The sequence below is a fragment of the Pseudophryne corroboree genome, chromosome 1 (assembly GCF_028390025.1).
Source record: "Pseudophryne corroboree isolate aPseCor3 chromosome 1, aPseCor3.hap2, whole genome shotgun sequence".
Taxonomy (NCBI): Eukaryota; Metazoa; Chordata; class Amphibia; order Anura; family Myobatrachidae; genus Pseudophryne; species Pseudophryne corroboree.
This window is the reverse complement of record NC_086444.1, coordinates 256,020,255-256,038,667: the sequence shown is the minus strand read 5'-3', so window position 1 is coordinate 256,038,667 and position 18,413 is coordinate 256,020,255. Positions and strand designations below refer to the sequence as shown.

General features: G+C 46.2%; 1 protein-coding gene and 1 pseudogene across 4 annotated transcripts in view; one reads left to right on the top strand and one right to left on the bottom strand.

The window, feature by feature from the left end:
* CEP120 (centrosomal protein 120) overlaps positions 1-18,413 on the top strand; it is a 254,609-nt gene that overhangs the window by 148,023 nt on the left and 88,173 nt on the right. For all 4 annotated transcript variants that reach the window (XM_063964221.1, XM_063964219.1, XM_063964220.1 and 1 more), the window contains exon 16: positions 11,287-11,448. In XM_063964221.1, the coding sequence (XP_063820291.1) occupies positions 11,287-11,448 (162 nt within the window). The remainder of the gene's footprint in view (positions 1-11,286; positions 11,449-18,413) is intronic.
* Positions 4,157-4,274, bottom strand: LOC134951973 (5S ribosomal RNA; annotated as a pseudogene).

Here is an 18,413-nt window from a genome sequence, read left to right as displayed (position 1 = left end):
CTACTAGGGACTTGGAGGACTCCAAGTTGCTAGACGTTGTCAGGGCCCTGAAAATATATGTTTCCAGGAGGGCTGGAGTCAGGAAATCTGACTCGCTGTTTATCCTGTATGCACCCAACAAGCTGGGTGCTCCTGCTTCTAAGCAGACTATTGCTCGTTGGATTTGTAGTACAATTCAGCTTGCACATTCTGTGGCAGGCCTGCCACAGCCAAAAATCTGTAAATGCCCACTCCACAAGGAAGGTGGGCTCATCTTGGGCGGCTGCCCGAGGGGTCTCGGCTTTACAACTTTGCCGAGCAGCTACTTGGTCAGGAGCAAATGCGTTTGTAAAATTATACAAAATTGATATCCTGGCTGAGGAGGACCTGGAGTTCTCTCATTTGGTGCTGCAGAGTCATCCGCACTCTCCCGCCCGTTTGGGAGCTTTGGTATAATCCCCATGGTCCTTACGGAGTCCCCAGCATCCACTTAGGACGTTAGAGAAAATTAAGAATTTACTTACCGATAATTCTATTTCTCATAGTCCGTAGTGGATGCTGGGCGCCCATCCCAAGTGCGGATTGTCTGCAATACTTGTACATAGTTATTGTTACAAAAATCGGGTTATTATTGTTGTGAGCCATCTTTCAGAGGCTCCTCTGTTATCGTGCTGTTAACTGGGTTCAGATCACAGGTTATACGGTGTGATTGGTGTGGCTGGTTTGAGTCTTACCCGGGATTCAAAATCCTTCCTTATTGTGTACGCTCGTCCGGGCACAGTATCCTAACTGAGGCTTGGAGGAGGGTCATAGGGGGAGGAGCCAGTGCACACCAGATAGTCCTAAAGCTTTCTTTAGATGTGCCCAGTCTCCTGCGGAGCCGCTATTCCCCATGGTCCTTACGGAGTCCCCAGCATCCACTACGGACTATGAGAAATAGAATTATCGGTAAGTAAATTCTTATTTTTTCATATTTTCCCATATTTTCCTATTTTTTTATATTTTATCTTCATGTTTATTTTTGTGTTACACCTACTAGCAATGGGCAACTACAGATGGATTTCCATGGTTACCGGTTAATAACGGAAGTGAGGTCAGCAGTCCAGGTCTGCGGTTCACCATCGCACCAGTGCGATGTAAACCGCTGTGTTTTAAAGTTATTTAGAACACTTAGTTCTCATATTATGCATATAAGATATGTGCACCAATGTATGTTCTACTATGACCGTGCATTGCGCAGTAGCGATGCGCGGCTCACTTACAGTACTGACCGGAAGTGACGCCTGCGGTTCACCGTGCGTCTCATCCCGTCCCTTAATACCATGGAAACCGCTGTAATTAAAGCCTTTAAGAGCATCATGTGCGCCACTGTATGTCTTATATATGCCCGTACATTGCGTAGCAGCGACCTACTGTGGATACCACTGTACTTCAAGCCAATCACGAGCATTATGCTCTCTAATGGTGCCCCATATGATACATGTGTACCACTGGATGTCTATCTTATGCCCTTACATTGCTTAGTAGCGTCACGCGGCTCACTTCCGTTATTCCGTTCATGGAGCCATGTTGATGTCGTGGAGGAGTTGTGTTCAACTAGGGGTCTCATCAGTAGTTGTTTAAGGTTTGCCGCTCTGCGGAAAGCCATCATAGGGTGAGCACTTTTTTTCAATCTAAGGTGGTCGTCTGTTGTGAGGATCGGCCAATGCTTACGAATTGATCTGGTAACATTATTGGATTGGTTGCTGTATGTGGTGGTAAACGCCATCCGGTTCGTAGTCGGTGTACCCTGTGTGCTGGTTATAGGTGCCGCAAACTTCTTCCTGGCTTTTATTAGACACCCTGCAATCGTCTCCTTCTTGTAGCCTCGTTGTAAAAATCGCGTGGTCATCTCGGACAATTGGCTCTCCATGGTCTCATTTTCAGAATTGTTCCGCATCACCCTGAGGAATTGTGAGACTGGGAGGTTATTTTTTAAGGCCGGTGGGTGTTGACTGCTTGAGAGTAGCAGAGTGTTTCTGTCAGTGGGTTTTCTGTATAGACTCGTACTAATGCGGCCTTCCTCCAGAGTAACCATGATATCCAAAAAGTTGATGCTTCGTGAGTCACTGTGACAAGTTAATTTGACCGGGCTTTCGAGTCCATTCAAAGAGCTGATCATCTGATTGAACGTTTCCATAGAGCCTTTCCATAATAAGAAAATGTCATCTATAAATCGTTTATAGAATAGTATCTGTGTCCCATATATGGGCAGGATGTGTGATTGCTCATATTCAGTCATAAATATGTTCGCATAGGCCGGTGCGAGGTTCGATCCCATAGCTGTCCCTTCTCGTTGCAGATAATACTTTCCTCGGTACAAAAAATGGTTTTGTTTAAGGACTAGACTTGCTAGTTCCAAAAGGAATTCTATTGGTGGTCCGATGGGTGGTTGTTGTAGTAGGGCCCTTTCCAATGCTTGAAGGCCTTGTTCGTGGGGGATGATAGTATATAAGGAACACACATCCATTGTCTCCAGTATGATGTTGTCCAAATTTTGAGGTAGAGTGGACAATTTGTGGAGAGAATCTGAAGTATCCCGCACATAGCTACTGCTAAGTTGTACTATGGGTTGTAAAAAGGTGTCGATATAGATGGCCAGTGGTTGTAGAAGCGAGTTTCTGGCCGAGATGATTGGCCTGCCTGGTGGGTGTGAGAGGGTCTTCTGAATCTTAGTAATGGTGTAAATAATGGGGCATACCGGATAGTCAACAGTCAAAAATTCATATGTGTGTTTATCGATATGCTGTGATTGGAACCCTATACGTAGTAGGTCATCTACCCTTGTTTTTATATTTGGGATGGGGTTGCTCTGGAGACAGGTATAGGTCAAGTCATCAGTCAGCTGTCTCACTATTTCTGTGTTGTAGTCATCCCAATCCTGCACTACCACCGCACCACCCTTGTCGGCTGGCCTAATAACAATGCTGGCATTTTTTTTTAGTGCAGTGAGGGCCTTGCGTTCTGTGTTGGACAAGTTATCAAAGCGTTTTTTAGGTGTAGGCATAAGTGCATTATGTTCAACGAGCCGGGTGAAGGTCCTAATACTAGGGTTAGAGGAGGTCGGATCGAATGTGGACGGCCTATGGAAACGTGTGTACTCTCCCTCCAGGTCTGTGGGGAAATATTCTCGTAATCTGAGTTTACGGCCAAATTTGTATATATCAACTGTGGTGTTAAACTGGCTATGGGGAGTCGTGGTGACAAATGAGAGGCCTCTGGAAAGAAGTTTTAATGTGGCCTCATCTAGGGTCTTACTAGATAAGTTAAAAACTAGTTCAGGGTCTTGTCTCTGCATTTGCGCCATGTGTCTCCCCTTCCTTGAGTGCGGTCTCCGCAATTTGTGGCTGGAGGTCGGCTGGCGGTGGTGGTGTGATCTAAAAAAGGTCTTTGTGGTGGGCGGCTATCAGAGGATTCTGTCTCAGAAGCCGATGCAGAAGAACCAGTTTCGTTGAAGTTAGGCTGTCTACGCCCTGGTCTGCGTGTTCTATAGGGCCTTTGTGGTCTACTTGATCTAGAGTCGCCAATCAGCCACCTATACACCGTATGATTTTGATAATCAGACGTAACAGTAGAGAGTTTACTGCGTTTGAATGCGGTAATCTCTTTTTTAAGTGTCTACCTGTGTCTGCAATTTATCGATCAAGTTGTTAGTCTTGTCGTTCCTAATGGTGACCAGGTGTGTATCGTTAAAGATATTAATTTGTGTTTTTACTTTCTTCAAATCAGTACCGACCTCCTCTATGACCAAAAGCATAAGGTCCAGGGAGCATTTATTCAGGACGCCACACCACCGGCTACAAAAAGTTAGGGAATTTCTACCTATGTTGTTAATCCTGAAACCCCTGGGTATCTGTTTCTTCCTATGATATTCAGACAAAAACTGTCCGTGTAGGGTAAGGTCTATTTCCCTTCTCCTAAGTCTGAGGAGTTGATGGTATAAATCAGTCGGAGTCTCAGCCGGGAGTGTGTCAAAGTCTAGTTGGTCAAATAAGACTTTCTCTGCATCATCGTCCGTGAGGGAAAGCACACCATGTTCAGCCTGTGCGAGTAGATTGTCATCGAGAAAACCCACCTGGCCCTGCGCCATACCAGTGGATTGGTGCAACAATAGCACACCTGTCTGTGCGGGTACTGTTACTTACCGTACCTGGTATTCCACGAGGTCCCCCTAATGTGTACTGACCAGGCCCAGCACTGATTAGCTTCCAAGTTCGGATGGTATTGGGCTTGACCAGTGCGGTATGACCGTAAATACAACCAGATAGACAGATAATCAGACCGTACCTTTAGACAAACATACCCTGACACATAATACAACACGTATGTATCCCAAAGTAATGAATCCAGTGCTAACAGTACCTACTACAAGTAAATAGTATAATACAAGGTGAGTGCAGGAAAAAGAAGCAATGCGGCTAACCGGATTGGGTCTATACATGGTTGGGTATCCCTGCACTCTCACTCAACTCAGGCATCTGCTGGGGTGCCAATCAAGGTCCAACCTAATACAAGATGGGACCCATAGTACAACATACAGTATCTCCACTATGTGGAAAAGATAGCACTCTCCAGACTAGAGTATCAAAATAAGTCAAAAACAGTTCACATTTATTTCAAAGTCAATCTCACAGTTTCCAGGAAGTTTCCAACGGTTCGGTCCACACCAGGACCTTTTTCAAGGTATACGGCAACACAATCAACAGGTTCAGCAATGCAGCATAAGTCAAAGTGATGGTAGGAAACTGGAGCACTAGATAACAGCCTCACAGGCCCCTATTATATACCTAAAAAGGCGCCAGTTCCGCCTCCAGCGGCGCCGGAGATGGGGTGGAACGCATGGTGTAACGCAGGCGTCACTTCCGGTAATGCCGGAAGTGAGCCGCGTGACGCTACTAGGCAATGTATGGGCATAAGATAGAATCCAGTGGCACACATGTATCATATGGGGCACCATTAGAGAACATAATGCTTGTGATTGGCTTGAAGTACAGTGGTTTCCACAGTATAATAGGACGGGTTGAGAATCACGGTGGCCCGCAGGCGTCACTTCCGGTCAGTACCGGAAGTGAGCCGCGGGACGCTGCTACGCAATGTACGGACATAGATAAGACATACAGTGGCGCACATGATGCTCTTAAAGGCTTTAATCACAGTGGTTTCCATGGAATTAAGGGACGGGTTGAGACGCACGGTGAACCGCAGGCGTCACTTCCGGTCAGTACCGGAAGTGAGCCGAGCATCGCTACTGCGCAATGCACGGGCATAGTAGAACATACATTGGTGCACATATCTTATATGCATAATATGAGAGCAAAGTGTTCTAAATAACTTTAAAACACAGCGGTTTACATCGCAGAGCAACCCCATCCCAAATATAAAAACAAGGGTAGATGACCTACTATGTATAGGGTTCCAATCACAGCATATCGATAAACACACATATGAATTTTTGACTGTTGACTATCCGGTATGCCCCATTATTTACACCATTCCTAAGATTCAGAAGACCCTCTCACACCCACCAGGCAGGCCAATCATCTCGGCCAGAAACTCGCTTCTACAACCACTGGCCATCTATATCGACACCTTTTTACAACCCATAGTACAACTTAGCAGTAGCTATGTGCGGGATACTTCAGATTTTCTCCACAAATTGTCCAATCTACCTCAAAATTTGGACAACATCATACTGGCGACAATGTATGTGTGTTCCTTATATACTATCATACCCCACGAACAAGGCCTTCAAGCATTGGAAAGGGCCCTACTACAACAACCACCCATCGGACCACCAATAGAATTCCTTTTGGAACTAGCAAGTCTAGTCCTTAAACAAAACCATTTTTTGTACCGAGGAAAGTATTATCTGCAACGAGAAGGGACAGCTATGGGATCGAACCTCGCACCGGCCTATGCGAACATATTTATGACTGAATATGAGCAATCGCACATCCTGCCCATATATGGGACACAGATACTATTCTATAAACGATTTATAGATGACATTTTCTTATTATGGAAAGGCTCTATGGAAACGTTCAATCAGATGATCAGCTCTTTGAATGGACTCGAAAACCCGGTCAAATTCACTTGTCACAGTGACTCAAGAAGCATCAACTTTTTGGATATCACGGTTATTCTGGAGGAAGGCTGCATTATTACGAGTCTATACAGAAAACCCACTGACAGAAACACTCTGCTACTCTCAAGCAGTCAACACCCACCGGCCTTAAAAAATAACCTTCCAGTCTCACAATTCCTCAGGGTGATGCGGAACAATTCTGAAAATGAGACCATGTAGAGCCAATTGTCCGAGATGACCACGCGATTTTTACAACGAGGCTACAAGAAGGAGACAATTGCAGGGTGTCTAATGAAAGCCAGGAAGAAGTTTGCGGCACCTATAACCAGCACACAGGGTACACCGACTACGAACCGGATGGCGTTTACCACCACATTCAGCAACCAATCCAATAATGTTACCAGATCAATTTGTAAGCATTGGCCGATCCTCACAACAGACGACCACCTTAGATTGAAAAAAAGTGCTCACCCTATGATGGCTTTCCGCAGAGCGGCAAACCTTAAACAACTACTGATGAGACCCCTAGTTGAACACAACTCCTCCACGACATCAACATGGCTCCATGAACGACGCCCTGGTTGTTTCAGATGCACAGGGTGCACTACTTGCATGGGTATGCTTACAGGACCAACCTTTCCCCATCCCCACTTTGGACGACTGATAGCGATCAAATATAGACTGCACTGTATAATGGACCATCTCATCTATTTTTTAACCTGCCCATATGGACTTTACTATGTTGGGATGACCTCCAGGCGATTCCGTGACAGGATGGCCAACCACAGAACGTCTATCCACCAAGCAATCTCATCGGGGACAGCTACACTGCCAGTAGCCCGGCATTTTATGACATCCCGACATCAAGTGTCGGATCTCAGATCGAAGCTAATTGATTGGATCCCCCAACCACCTCGAGGGGGCGATCGCACCCTTTTGCTTAGAAAAAGAGAAAGTTCATGGATCTATAGACTGGACACTATTTCCCCCAGGGGCATGAACAAAAACAACCCGTTTTCTATTTTCTTGAAATAACTCTGAACTTTTACATGTATTCTGTTGATGACCCCAATTCATGTACCCCTTACCTCTTTAGATACACATAGCCTCAACCAGTGTGTATAGTTATCACTATGTTTTGCACACTTTTGTTATTGTTGATTTACACACGTGTGTTTTCTCTTTAGTGATCTCACAGGTCTCTTTATATACCATTTTTCATATTTTCCCATATTTTCATATTTTTTTATATTTTATCTTCATGTTTATTTTTGTGTAACACCTACAAGCAATGGGCAACTACAGATGGATTTCCATGGTTACCGGTTAATACCGGAAGTGAGGTCAGCAGTCCAGGTCTGCGGTTCACCATTGCACCAGTTATTTAGAACACTTTGGTGCACATATCTTATATGCATAATATGAGAGCAATGTATGTTCTACTATGCCCGTGCATTGCGCAGTAGCGATGCGCGGCTCACTTCCGGTACTGACCAGAAGTGACGCCTGCGGTTCACCGTGCGTCTCATCCCGTCCCTTAATACCATGGAAACCACTGTAATTAAAGCTTTTAAGAGCATCATGTGCGCCACTGTATGTCTTATCTATGCCCGTACATTGCGTAGCAGCGACCCGCGGCTTACTTCCTGTACTGACCGGAAGTGACGCCTGCGGGCCACCGTGAGTCTCAACCCGTCCTATTATACTGTGGAAACCACTGTACTTCAAGCCAATCACGAGCATTATGTTCTCTAATGGTGCCCCATATGATACATGTGTGCCACTGGATGTCTATCTTATGCCCATACATTGCCTAGTAGCGTCACGCGGCTCACTTCCGGTATTACCGGAAGTGACGCCTGCATTCCACCGTGCGTTCCACCCCGTCTCCGGCGCCGCTGGAGGCGGTACTGGCGCCTTTTATACTGTGGAAACCACTGTACTTCAAGCGTATCACGAGCATTATGCTCTCTAATGGTGCCCCATATGATACATGTGTGCCACTGGATGTCTATCTTATGCCCTTACATTGCTTAGTAGCATCACGCGGCTCACTTCCGGTATTACCGGAAGTGACTTCTGCGTTCCACCCCGTCTCCGGCGCCTTTTAAGGTATATAATAGGGGCCTGTGAGGCTGTTATCTGGTGCTCCAGTTTCCTACCATCACTTTGACTTATGCTGCATTGCTGAACCTGTTGATTGTGTTGCCGTATACCTTGAAAAAGGTCCTGGTGTGGACCGAAACGTTGGACACTTGCTGGAAACTGTGAGATTGACTTTGAAATAAATGTGAACTTTTTTTTACTTATTTTGATACTCTAGTCTGGAGAGTGCTATCTTTTCCACATAGTGGAGATACTGTATGATATATATATATGATTTGTAAAGAACGCACTCACCAGACTTCTCCGGAATGAGATAGAGTATCTTTTAATTCCAACATCACGTACTTAGTCATGGTCCATGACCCTGTAAGTACGTGATGTTGGAATTAAAAGATACTCTTTCTCATTCTGAAGAAGTCGGGTGAGTGCGTTCTTTACAAATCATATGTTTGGGACTACGTCTGGATCTGACCTGTCTCTGGATCATGCACCCCAGCAGATGTGATAATTAATATGTGAGTGCAGCTTTACGCTTTGACACTATATACATAGTGGGGATTGAAAGTTTGGGCACCCCAGGCAAAAATTCATTTTTATGTGCAAAAAGAAGCCAAGGAAAGATGGGAAAAATCTCCAAAAGGCATCAAATTACAGATTAGACATTCTTATAACATGTCAAAAAAAGTTTGATTTTATTTCTATCATTTACACTTTCAAAAGAACAGAAAACAAAAAATGGTGTCTGCAAAAGTTTGGGCACCCTGCAGAGTTAATACCTTGTACTGTCCCCTTTGGCAAGTATCACAGCTTGTAAATGCTTTTTGTAGCCAGCCAAGAGTCTTTCAATTCTTGTTTGAGGTATCTTCGACCATTCTTCCTTACAAAAGTCTTCCAGTTCTTTGAGATTCCTGGGCTGTCTGTGACGCACTGCTCTTTTAAGGTCTATCCATAGATTTTCAATTATGTTGAGGTCAGGAGATTGTGAAGGCCATGGCAAAACCTTCAGTTTACGCCTCTTGATGTAATCCACCGTGGATTTTGAGGTGTGTTTAGGATCATTATCCATTTGTAGAAGCCAGCCTCTCTTTAACTTCAGCTTTTTCACAGATGGCATCAAGTTAGCGTCCAAAATTTGCTGGAGTCTTATTGAATCCATTTTTCCTTCTACTCGTGAAATGTTCCCTGTGCCACTGGCTGCAATACAACCCCAAAGCATGATTGATCCACCCCCATGCTTAACAGTTGGACAGAGGTTCTTTTCATTAAATTCTGTGCCCTTCCTTCTCCATTCTCCAAACGTACCTTTGCTCATTCCGGCCAAAAAGTTCGATTTTAACTTCATCGGTCCACAGATCTTTATTCCAAAATGCATCAGGCTTGTCCATATGTTCATTTGCAAACTTCAAACGCTGATTTTTGTGGTGAGGACGTAGAAGAGGTTTTCTTCTGATGACTCTTCCATGAAGACCATAGTTGTACAAGTATCTCTTTATAGTGGAATAGTGTACCACAACTCCAGTGTCTGCCAGATCTTCCTGGAGGGATCGTGCAGTCAAACGTGGATTTTGACTTGCTTTTCTCACAATCATGCGAGCTGTTCTGTCTGATATTTTTTTTTGGTCTTCCAGATCTTGCTTTAACTTCCACTGTTCCTGATGACTGCCATTTCTTAATTACATTCCGAACAGAGGGTATGGGCATCTGATAACGCTTTGCTATCTTCTTATAGCCTTCTCCTGCTTTGTGAGCGTCAACTATTCTCAGTTTCAGTGTTCTACACAACTGCTTAGAGCAGAGGTTCTCAAACTCGGTCCTCAGGGGCACACACAGTGCATGTTTTGCAGGTCTCCTCACAGAATCGCAAGTGAAATAATTAGCTCCACCTGTGGACCTTTTAAAATGTGTCAGTGAGTAATTAATACACCTGTGCACCTGCTGGGTTACCTGCAAAACATGCACTGTGCGTGCCCCCGAGGACCAAGTTTGAGAACCTCTGGCTTAGAGGAACCCCTGGTGCTGATTGTTGGAGCAAGGTCAGATGAGTCTGGGCTTTTAAAACCTTTGAGATTGACATCACCTGGTCTTTCCAGACGATGATTGAGAACAATCCATGACACTGCCAGGTTTTAGCTGTCCAAAGGGGGTAGTACAAGGTATTAACTCTGCAGTGTGCCCAAACTTTTGCAGACGCCATTTTTTGTTTTCTGTTCTTTTGAAAGTGTAAATTATGGAAATAAAATCAAACTTTTTTTGACATGTTATAAGAATGTCTAATCAGTAATTTGATGCCTTTTGGAGATTTTTCCATCTTTCCTTTGCTTCTTTTTGCACATTAAAATTAATTTTTGCCTGGGGTGCCCAAACTTTCAATCCCGTATGTATGTATGCATGTGTGTATGTATGTATGTATGTATGTGTGTATATATGTATGTATGTATATATATATATATATATATATATATATATATAATACACACAATATATGTATGTATGTATGTATAATTAGTATTTTTTTTTGGGGGGGGGGGGGGTTGTAAATGTGCAATTTGGGCCCTGAAACACAACATCGATTAGATCAATTTAAATTTAACCTTTTACCCTTAAATCTGAATTCAGTCATTCTATTGTTTGGAATATAACATTGTAGACATTGTCACGGTTTGTTAAGAAGATACATATAGGGGGAGAGTCAAATGTTTGAAAAGTCGGTTGTGTGTCTGTTTTTTCCTGTCTATTAGATAGGAAAAAAACAGATTCCCAGCTGACTTTTCAAACATTTGAATCTCCCCCATAGGGTCCGATTCAATTGGACTCGTCCATCACTTGTGGTAGGTCCGGACTTGCTGATTTCTGTTCATAGCCAGTCTGCACACAAAATATGCGAGTCCGAGGCAGGATCAGGCCGCATGGGGGAGAGATGAAGTGCTGACGTTTCCACACAGCTGCAGTGACGACTTGCTCTCCTCGCGGCTAATTGAATCGACCCCATAGAGTTAATTTATCAACACCTGAAGTTAATGTGGGTCTAGTACTGTATATTCAGTTTTAGGTGACTTAATAGACTGTTTACATTGCAGTTGAAGAAGGCAAAAGCAGAAATCCAGTTACAGTGTGAAAGAAGTATTCAGGAACGTCAAGACTCAATTAGACGAGTACGAGAAGATTCTGCGCATCAAATAGAGCTGGAGAGGTTAAAGGCCAGGCAGCTAGAGGAAGACGAGCTTCGTCTACAACAACGAGTAAGAGAAGGCCGCGTTTTCTGATTAAGCTTTTAAATTTATAGATTAAACACGTCCATTTGAAAAAATAAGATTTCTCTTACGTCCTAGAGGATGCTGGGGACTCCGTAAGGACCATGGGGAATAGACGGGCTCCACAGGAGACATGGGCACTAAAAAGAACTTTAGGTATGGGTGTGCACTGGCTCCTCCCTCTATGCCCCTCCTCCAGACCTCAGTTTAATACTGTGCCCAGAGGAGACTGGGTGCACTACAGGGAGCTCTCCTGAGCTTCCTGAAAAGACAGTATTTTGTTAGGTTTTTTATTTTCAGGGAGACCTGCTGGCAGCAGCCTCCCTGCATCGTGGGACTGAGGAGAGAGAAGCAGACCTACTTAAATGCTAGGCTCTGCTTCTTAGGCTACTGGACACCATTAGCTCCAGAGGGAGTCAGAACGCAGGTCTTCCCTAGCGGTTCGTCCCGGAGCCGCGCCGCCTTCCTCCTCGCAGTGCCGGAAGATAGAAGCCGGGTGAGTATAGGAAGGCAGAAGACTTCAGAGCTTCGGAGAGGTAACGCGCCATTGCTCCCACAACACACACACACAGCGCACACTGTGGGGTGCAGAGCACAGGGGGGGGGGGGCCCTGTGCTGCAATGTAGACCTCAGCAGTGGCTTTTAGGAATATAATTACTCAGTTTGATATTATTTCAGAGCCCCCGCCAGTTTAAAGAGAGCGGGACCGAAGCCCGCCACTGAGGGGACGGGGGCTTCTCCCTCAGCACTCACCAGCGCTATTTTCTCCTCAAGCACATGCTGAGAAGCTGGCTCCCCGGACTCTCCCCTGCTGATCACCGGTGACAGAGGGTTTTAAAGAAGGGGGGGGGGGGCACATAATTGGGCGCAGTGAATAGCGCTGTATCTGGGTAATATTTTTCTTTTTCCCAAGATTATTGGCGCTGGGTGTGTGCTGGCATACTCTCTCTCTGTCTCTCCAAAGGGCCTTGTGGGGGAACTGTCTCCAGATAGAGCTTTCCCTGAGTGTGTGGTGTGTCAGTACGTGCGTGTCGGCATGTCTGAAGCGGAAGGCTCTCCTAGGGAGGAGGTGGAGCGCATGAGTGTGTGTGTCGCCGTCGGCAACGCCGACACATGACTGGATGGATATGTGGAATATTTTAAATGCAAATGTGAATTTATTGCACAAATGTTTGGACAAAGCAGAGTCCAGGGACAACACAGAGGGTCATACCCTGCCTTTCCCTATGTCACAGGGACCTTCTGGGTCTCAAAAGCGGCTGCTTTCTCAGTTAGTTGACACAGATACCGACACAGTCTGACTCTAGTGTCGATTATGATGATGCGAGGTTGCAGCCAAAATTGGCTAAGAGTATTCATTATATGATTATTGCTATAAAGGATGTGCTGCATATTCTAGATGACCCCGCGGTGCCTAATCCTAAGATCCACATGTTTAAAGAAAAGAAGCCTGAGGTTACTTTTCCACCTTCTTTTGAATTAAATGAGTTATTTGAAAGTGCTTGGGAAACTCCAGATAAGAAGCTGCAGATTCCCAAAAGGATTCTTATGGCGTATCCTTTCCCTATCAAGGACAGGATACGGTGGGAATCCTCCCCAAGGGTGGACAAGGCGTTGACGCGCCCTTCCAAAAAGGTGGTGCTGCCGTCTCAGGATACAGCGGCCCTCAGGGATCCTGCTGACCGCAAGCAGGAAATTACCTTGAAGTCAATTTACACACATTCCGGTACATTACTCAGACCGGCGATAGCGTCGGCTTGGGTTTGTAGCGCTGTAATAGCGTGGGCCGATACCTTATCTGCTGATATGGATACGATGGATAAGGAAACTATTTTATTGACCCTGGGACATATTAAGGATGCGGTCCTTTATATGAGAGAGGCTCAAAGGGATATAGCATACCTCCCAACATGACCCTCTCCAGGAGGGACAGAATGCTCTGCTTCTGGACTTTTCTCTTTATGTATGATCACTGGCACCTGTGTTTAACAGGTTAATGGCTAAGAAAGGTGTTTTACCACTGGTGATGGAAATCATAAATTAAGATGGAAGACCAGGAGCAGAACATTCTGTCCCTCCTGGAGAGGGTCATGTTGGGAGGTGTGATATAGGCCTACTAGGGTCTAGAGCAAACGCTATGGCGATTTCTGCCAGGTGGGCGCTGTGGACCCGACAGTGGTCGGGTGATGCCGACTCAAAACGGCATATGGAGGTTTTGCCGTACAAGGGTGAGGAGTTGTTTGGGGAAGGTCTCGCGGACCTAGTTTCCACAGCTACTGCAGGTAAATCAACTTTTTTACCTTATGTTTCCTCACAGCCTAAGAAAGCGCAACATTATCAGATGCAGTCCTATCGGCCGCATAAATCCAAGAGAGCTCGGGATCTTCCTTTCTTGCCAGAGGTAAGGGCAAGGGGAAAAAGCTGCCAGCTACAGCCAGTTCCCAGGAACAGAAGTCCTCCCCGGCTTCTACTAAATCCACCGCATGACGCTGGGGCTCCACTGGGGGAGTCCGCTCCAGTGGGGGCATGTCTTCGTCTTTTCAGCCAAGTCTGGGCTCACTCTCAGGTGGATCCCTGGGCAATAGACATTGTTTCCCAGGGGTACAAGCTGGAATTCGAAGAGGTGCCTCCTCGCCGGTTTCTCAAATCGGCACTGCCGACTTCTTCCCCAGAGAGGGAGTTAGTTTTAGCAGCAATTCAAAAATTGTGTCTCCAACAAGTGGTGGTCAAGGTTCCCCTGCTGCAGCAGGGGATGGGCTATTACTCAACCCTGTTTGTGGTCCCGAAACCGGACGGTTCGGTCAGACCCATTCTAAATTTAAAATCCTTAAACCTATACTTAAAGAGGTTCAAGTTCAAGATGGAGTCGCTCAGGGCGGTCTTTGCAAGTCTGGAAGGGGGAGATTATATGGTGTCTCTAGACATAAAGGATGCATACCTTCATGTCCCCATTTATCAACCTCATCAGGTGTTCCTGAGATTTGTGGTGGAGGATTGTCACTACCAATTTCAGACGTTGCCGTTTGGGCTGTCCACGGCCCCGATAATTTTTACCAAATTAATGGCGGAGATGATGGTGCTCCAGCGCAAGCAGGGGGCACAATTATCCCATACTTGGATGATCTCCTGATAAAAGCGAGATCGAGAGAACAGTTGCTGGTCAAAGTATCACTCTCCCTGAGGGTGTTACAACAACACGGTTGGATTCTAAACCTGCCAAAGTTAGTTCCAACAACCAGATTGCCTTTCTTAGGCATGATTCTGGACACGGAACAAAAGAGGGTCTTTCTCCCGACGGAAAAGGCCCAGGAACTGCGGGACTTGGTCAGGGACCTGTTGAAGCTAGACAGAGTGTCGGTACAGCACTGCACGCGAGTGCTGGGGAAAATGGTGGCGTCTTACGAGGCCATTCCATTTGGCAGGTTCCATGTCAGAACCTTTCAGTGGGACCTTCTAGACAAGTGGTCCGGGTCACATCTACAGATTCATCAGATGATCCGCCTGTCCCCCAGGGCCAGGGTATCTCTCCTGTGGTGGCTGCAGAGTGCTCACCTTCTAGAGGGTCGCAGGTTCGGAATCCAGGACCGGGTTCTGGTGACCACGGACGCGAGTCTCCGAGGATGGGGAGCAGTCACACAGGGAAGAAACTTCCAGGGTCTGTGGTCAAGCCAGGAGGCTTGTCTACACATCAACATTCTGGAATTAAGGGCCATATACAACGGCCTTCGTCAGGCGCAGACCTTACTTCAGGGTCTACCGATTCTGATTCAGTCAGACAACATCACAGCAGTGGCTCATGTAAACCGCCAAGGCGGCACAAGGAGCAGAGTGGCAATGGCAGAAGCCTCAAAGATTCTTCGATGGGCGGAGAGTCATGTAAGCGTTCTGACAGCAGTCTTCATTCCGGGAGTAGACAACTGGGAAGCAGACTTCCTCAGCAGACACGATCTGCATCCAGGAGAGTGGGGACTTCATCAAGAAGTCTTCGCAGAGATTGCAAGTCAGTGGGGTCTGCCTCAAATAGACATGATGGCTTCACGCCTCAACAAGAAACTTCAGAGATATTGCACCAGGTCAAGGGACCCTCAGGCGATTGCAGTGGACGCACTGGTGACACCGTGGGTGTTTCAGTATGTCTATGTGTTCCCTCTTCTTCCTCTCATTTCAAAGGAGGTGACATCGAAACATTATCACCGTATCTGGAGGAAGTATGTGTCTTGGTGCGAAGCCAAGACTGCTCCTCCGGAAGAGTTCCATCTGGGCCGTTTTCTTCACTTCCTGCAAACAGGAGTGAATTTGGGCCTAAAGTTAGGCTCCATTAAGGTTCAGATTTCGGCGTTATCCATTTTCTTTCAAAAGGAATTGGCTTCTCTTCCAGAAGTCCAGACTTTCGTGAAAGGGGTGCTGCATATCCAGCCTCCTTTTGTGCCTCCAGTGGCACCATGGGACCTTAACGTGGTGTTACGGTTCCTTAAGTCTCACTGGCTTGAACCGCTTCAAACAGTTGAGTTGAAGTATCTTACTTGGAAAGTGGTCATGTTATTGGCCTTAGCTTCGGCACGGCGAGTGTCAGAGTTGGCGGCTTTGTCTCACAAAAGCCCTTATCTGATTTTCCATGTGGATAAAGCTGAGTTGCGGACTCGTCCCCAATTTTTGCCTAAGGTGGTTTCTTCTTTTCATATGAACCAACCTATTGTGGTGCCTGTGGCTACAAGGGACGTGGAGGATTCCGAGTCCCTAGATGTGGTCAGGGCATTGAAAATGTATGTGGCCAGAACGGCTCGGGTTAGGAAAACAGAAGCTCTGTTTATCCTGTATGCAGCCAACAAGGTTGGTGCTCCTGCGTCTAAACAGACTATTGCTCGCTGGATCTGTATCACGATTCAGCAGGCTCATTCTACGGCTGGATTGCCGTTACCGAATTCGGTTAAGGCCCATTCCACTAGGAAGGTGGGCTCTTCTTGAGCGGCTTCCCGGGGCGTCTCTGCATTACAACTTTGCCGAGCCGCGACTTGGTCGGGTTTAAACACTTTTGCAAAATTCTACAAGTTTGATACCCTGGCCGATGAGGACCTAATGTTTGCTCATTCGGTGCTGCAGAGTCATCTGCACTCTCCCGCCCGTTTTGGATCTTTGGTATAATCCCCATGGTCCTTACGGAGTCCCCAGCATCCTCTAGGATGTAAGAGAAAATAAGATTTTAAACCTACCGGTAAATCTTTTTCTCGTAGTCCGTAGAAGATGCTGGGCGCCCGTCCCTGTGCGGACAACATCCTGCAGGACTTGTATATAGTTGTTGCTTACATAAGGGTTATGTTTCAGTTGGATCAGTTTTGGACTGATACTGGTTTTGTTTCATACTGTTGACTGGTTCGTATATCCCATGTTATACGGTGTGAATGGTATGGCTGGTATGAATCTTGCCCTTGGATTTACAAAATCCTTTCCTCGTACTGTCCGTCTCCTCTTGGCACAGATTCTCTAACTGAGGTCTGGAGGAGGGGCATAGAGGGAGGAGCCAGTGCACACCCATACCTAAAGTTCTTTTTAGTGCCCATGTCTCCTGTGGAGCCCGTCTATTCCCCATGGTCCTTACGGAGTCCCCAGCATCCTCTACGGACTACAGGAAAAAGATTTACCGGTAGGTTTAAAATCTTATTTTTAAACCTACCGGTAAATCTTTTTCTCCTAGTCCGTAGAGGATGCTGGGAACTCCGTAAAGACCATGGGGTATAGACGGGCTCCGCAGGAGACATGGGCACTCTAAAGACTTTAGATGGGTGTGCACTGGCTCCTCCCTCTATGCCCCTCCTCCAGACCTCCGTTAAAGAACTTTGCCCAGAGGAGACTGACAGTATGAGGAAAGGATTTTTGTTAATCTAAGGGCAAGATACATACCAGCCCACACCATCCACACCGTACAACATGGTATATACAAAACAGTTAATAGTATGAAACAAAACGGCATCACCCAGAGACTGATCAAAACTGTAACATAACCCTTATGTAATCAACAACTATATACAAGCCTTGCAGAATTTAGTCCGCACTTGGGACGGGCGCCCAGCATCCTCTACGGACTAGGAGAAAAAGATTTACTGGTAGGTTTAAAATCTTATTTTCTCTTACGTCCTAGAGGATGCAGGGGACTCAGTAAGGACCATGGGGATTATACCAAAGCTCCAGACCGGCCGGGAGAGTGCGGATGACTCTGCAGCACCGATTGAGCAAACATGAGGTCCTCATCAGCCAAGGTATCAAACTTATAGAATTTAGCAAAAGTGTTTGAACCCGACCAAGTAGCTGCTCGGCAAAGTTGTAATTCTGAGACGCCTCGGGCAGCCGCCCAAGAAGAGCCCACCTTCCTAGTGGAATGGGCCTGTACCGAATTTGGTAACTGGAATCCAGACGTAGAATGAGCCTGCTGAATCGTGTTACAGATCCAGTGGGCAACAGTCTGCTTAGAAGCAGGAGCGCTAACCTTGTTGGCTGCATACAGGACAAACAGTGCCTCTGTTTTCCTAACCCAAGCCGTCCTGGCTACATAAACTTTTAAGGCCCTGACTACATCAAGAGACTTGAAATCCTCCAAGTCACCCGTAGCCACAGGCACCACAATAGGTTGGTTCATATGAAACGATGAAACCACCTTAGGCAAAAATTGAGGACGAGTCCTCAACTCTGCTCTATCCACATGGAAAATCAGATAGGGGCTTTTGTGAGACAAAGCCGCCAATTCGGACACCCGCCTCGCAGATGCCAAGGCTAACAACATGACCACTTTCCAAGTGAGAAATTTTAACTCAACTGTTTGAAGAGGTTCAAACCAGTGTGACTTAAGGAACTGTAACACCACGTTAAGGTCCCATGGTGCCACTGGGGGCACAAAAGGAGGCTGGATGTGCAGCACTCCCTTTACAAAAGTCTGGAATTCTGGGAGAGAAGCCAATTC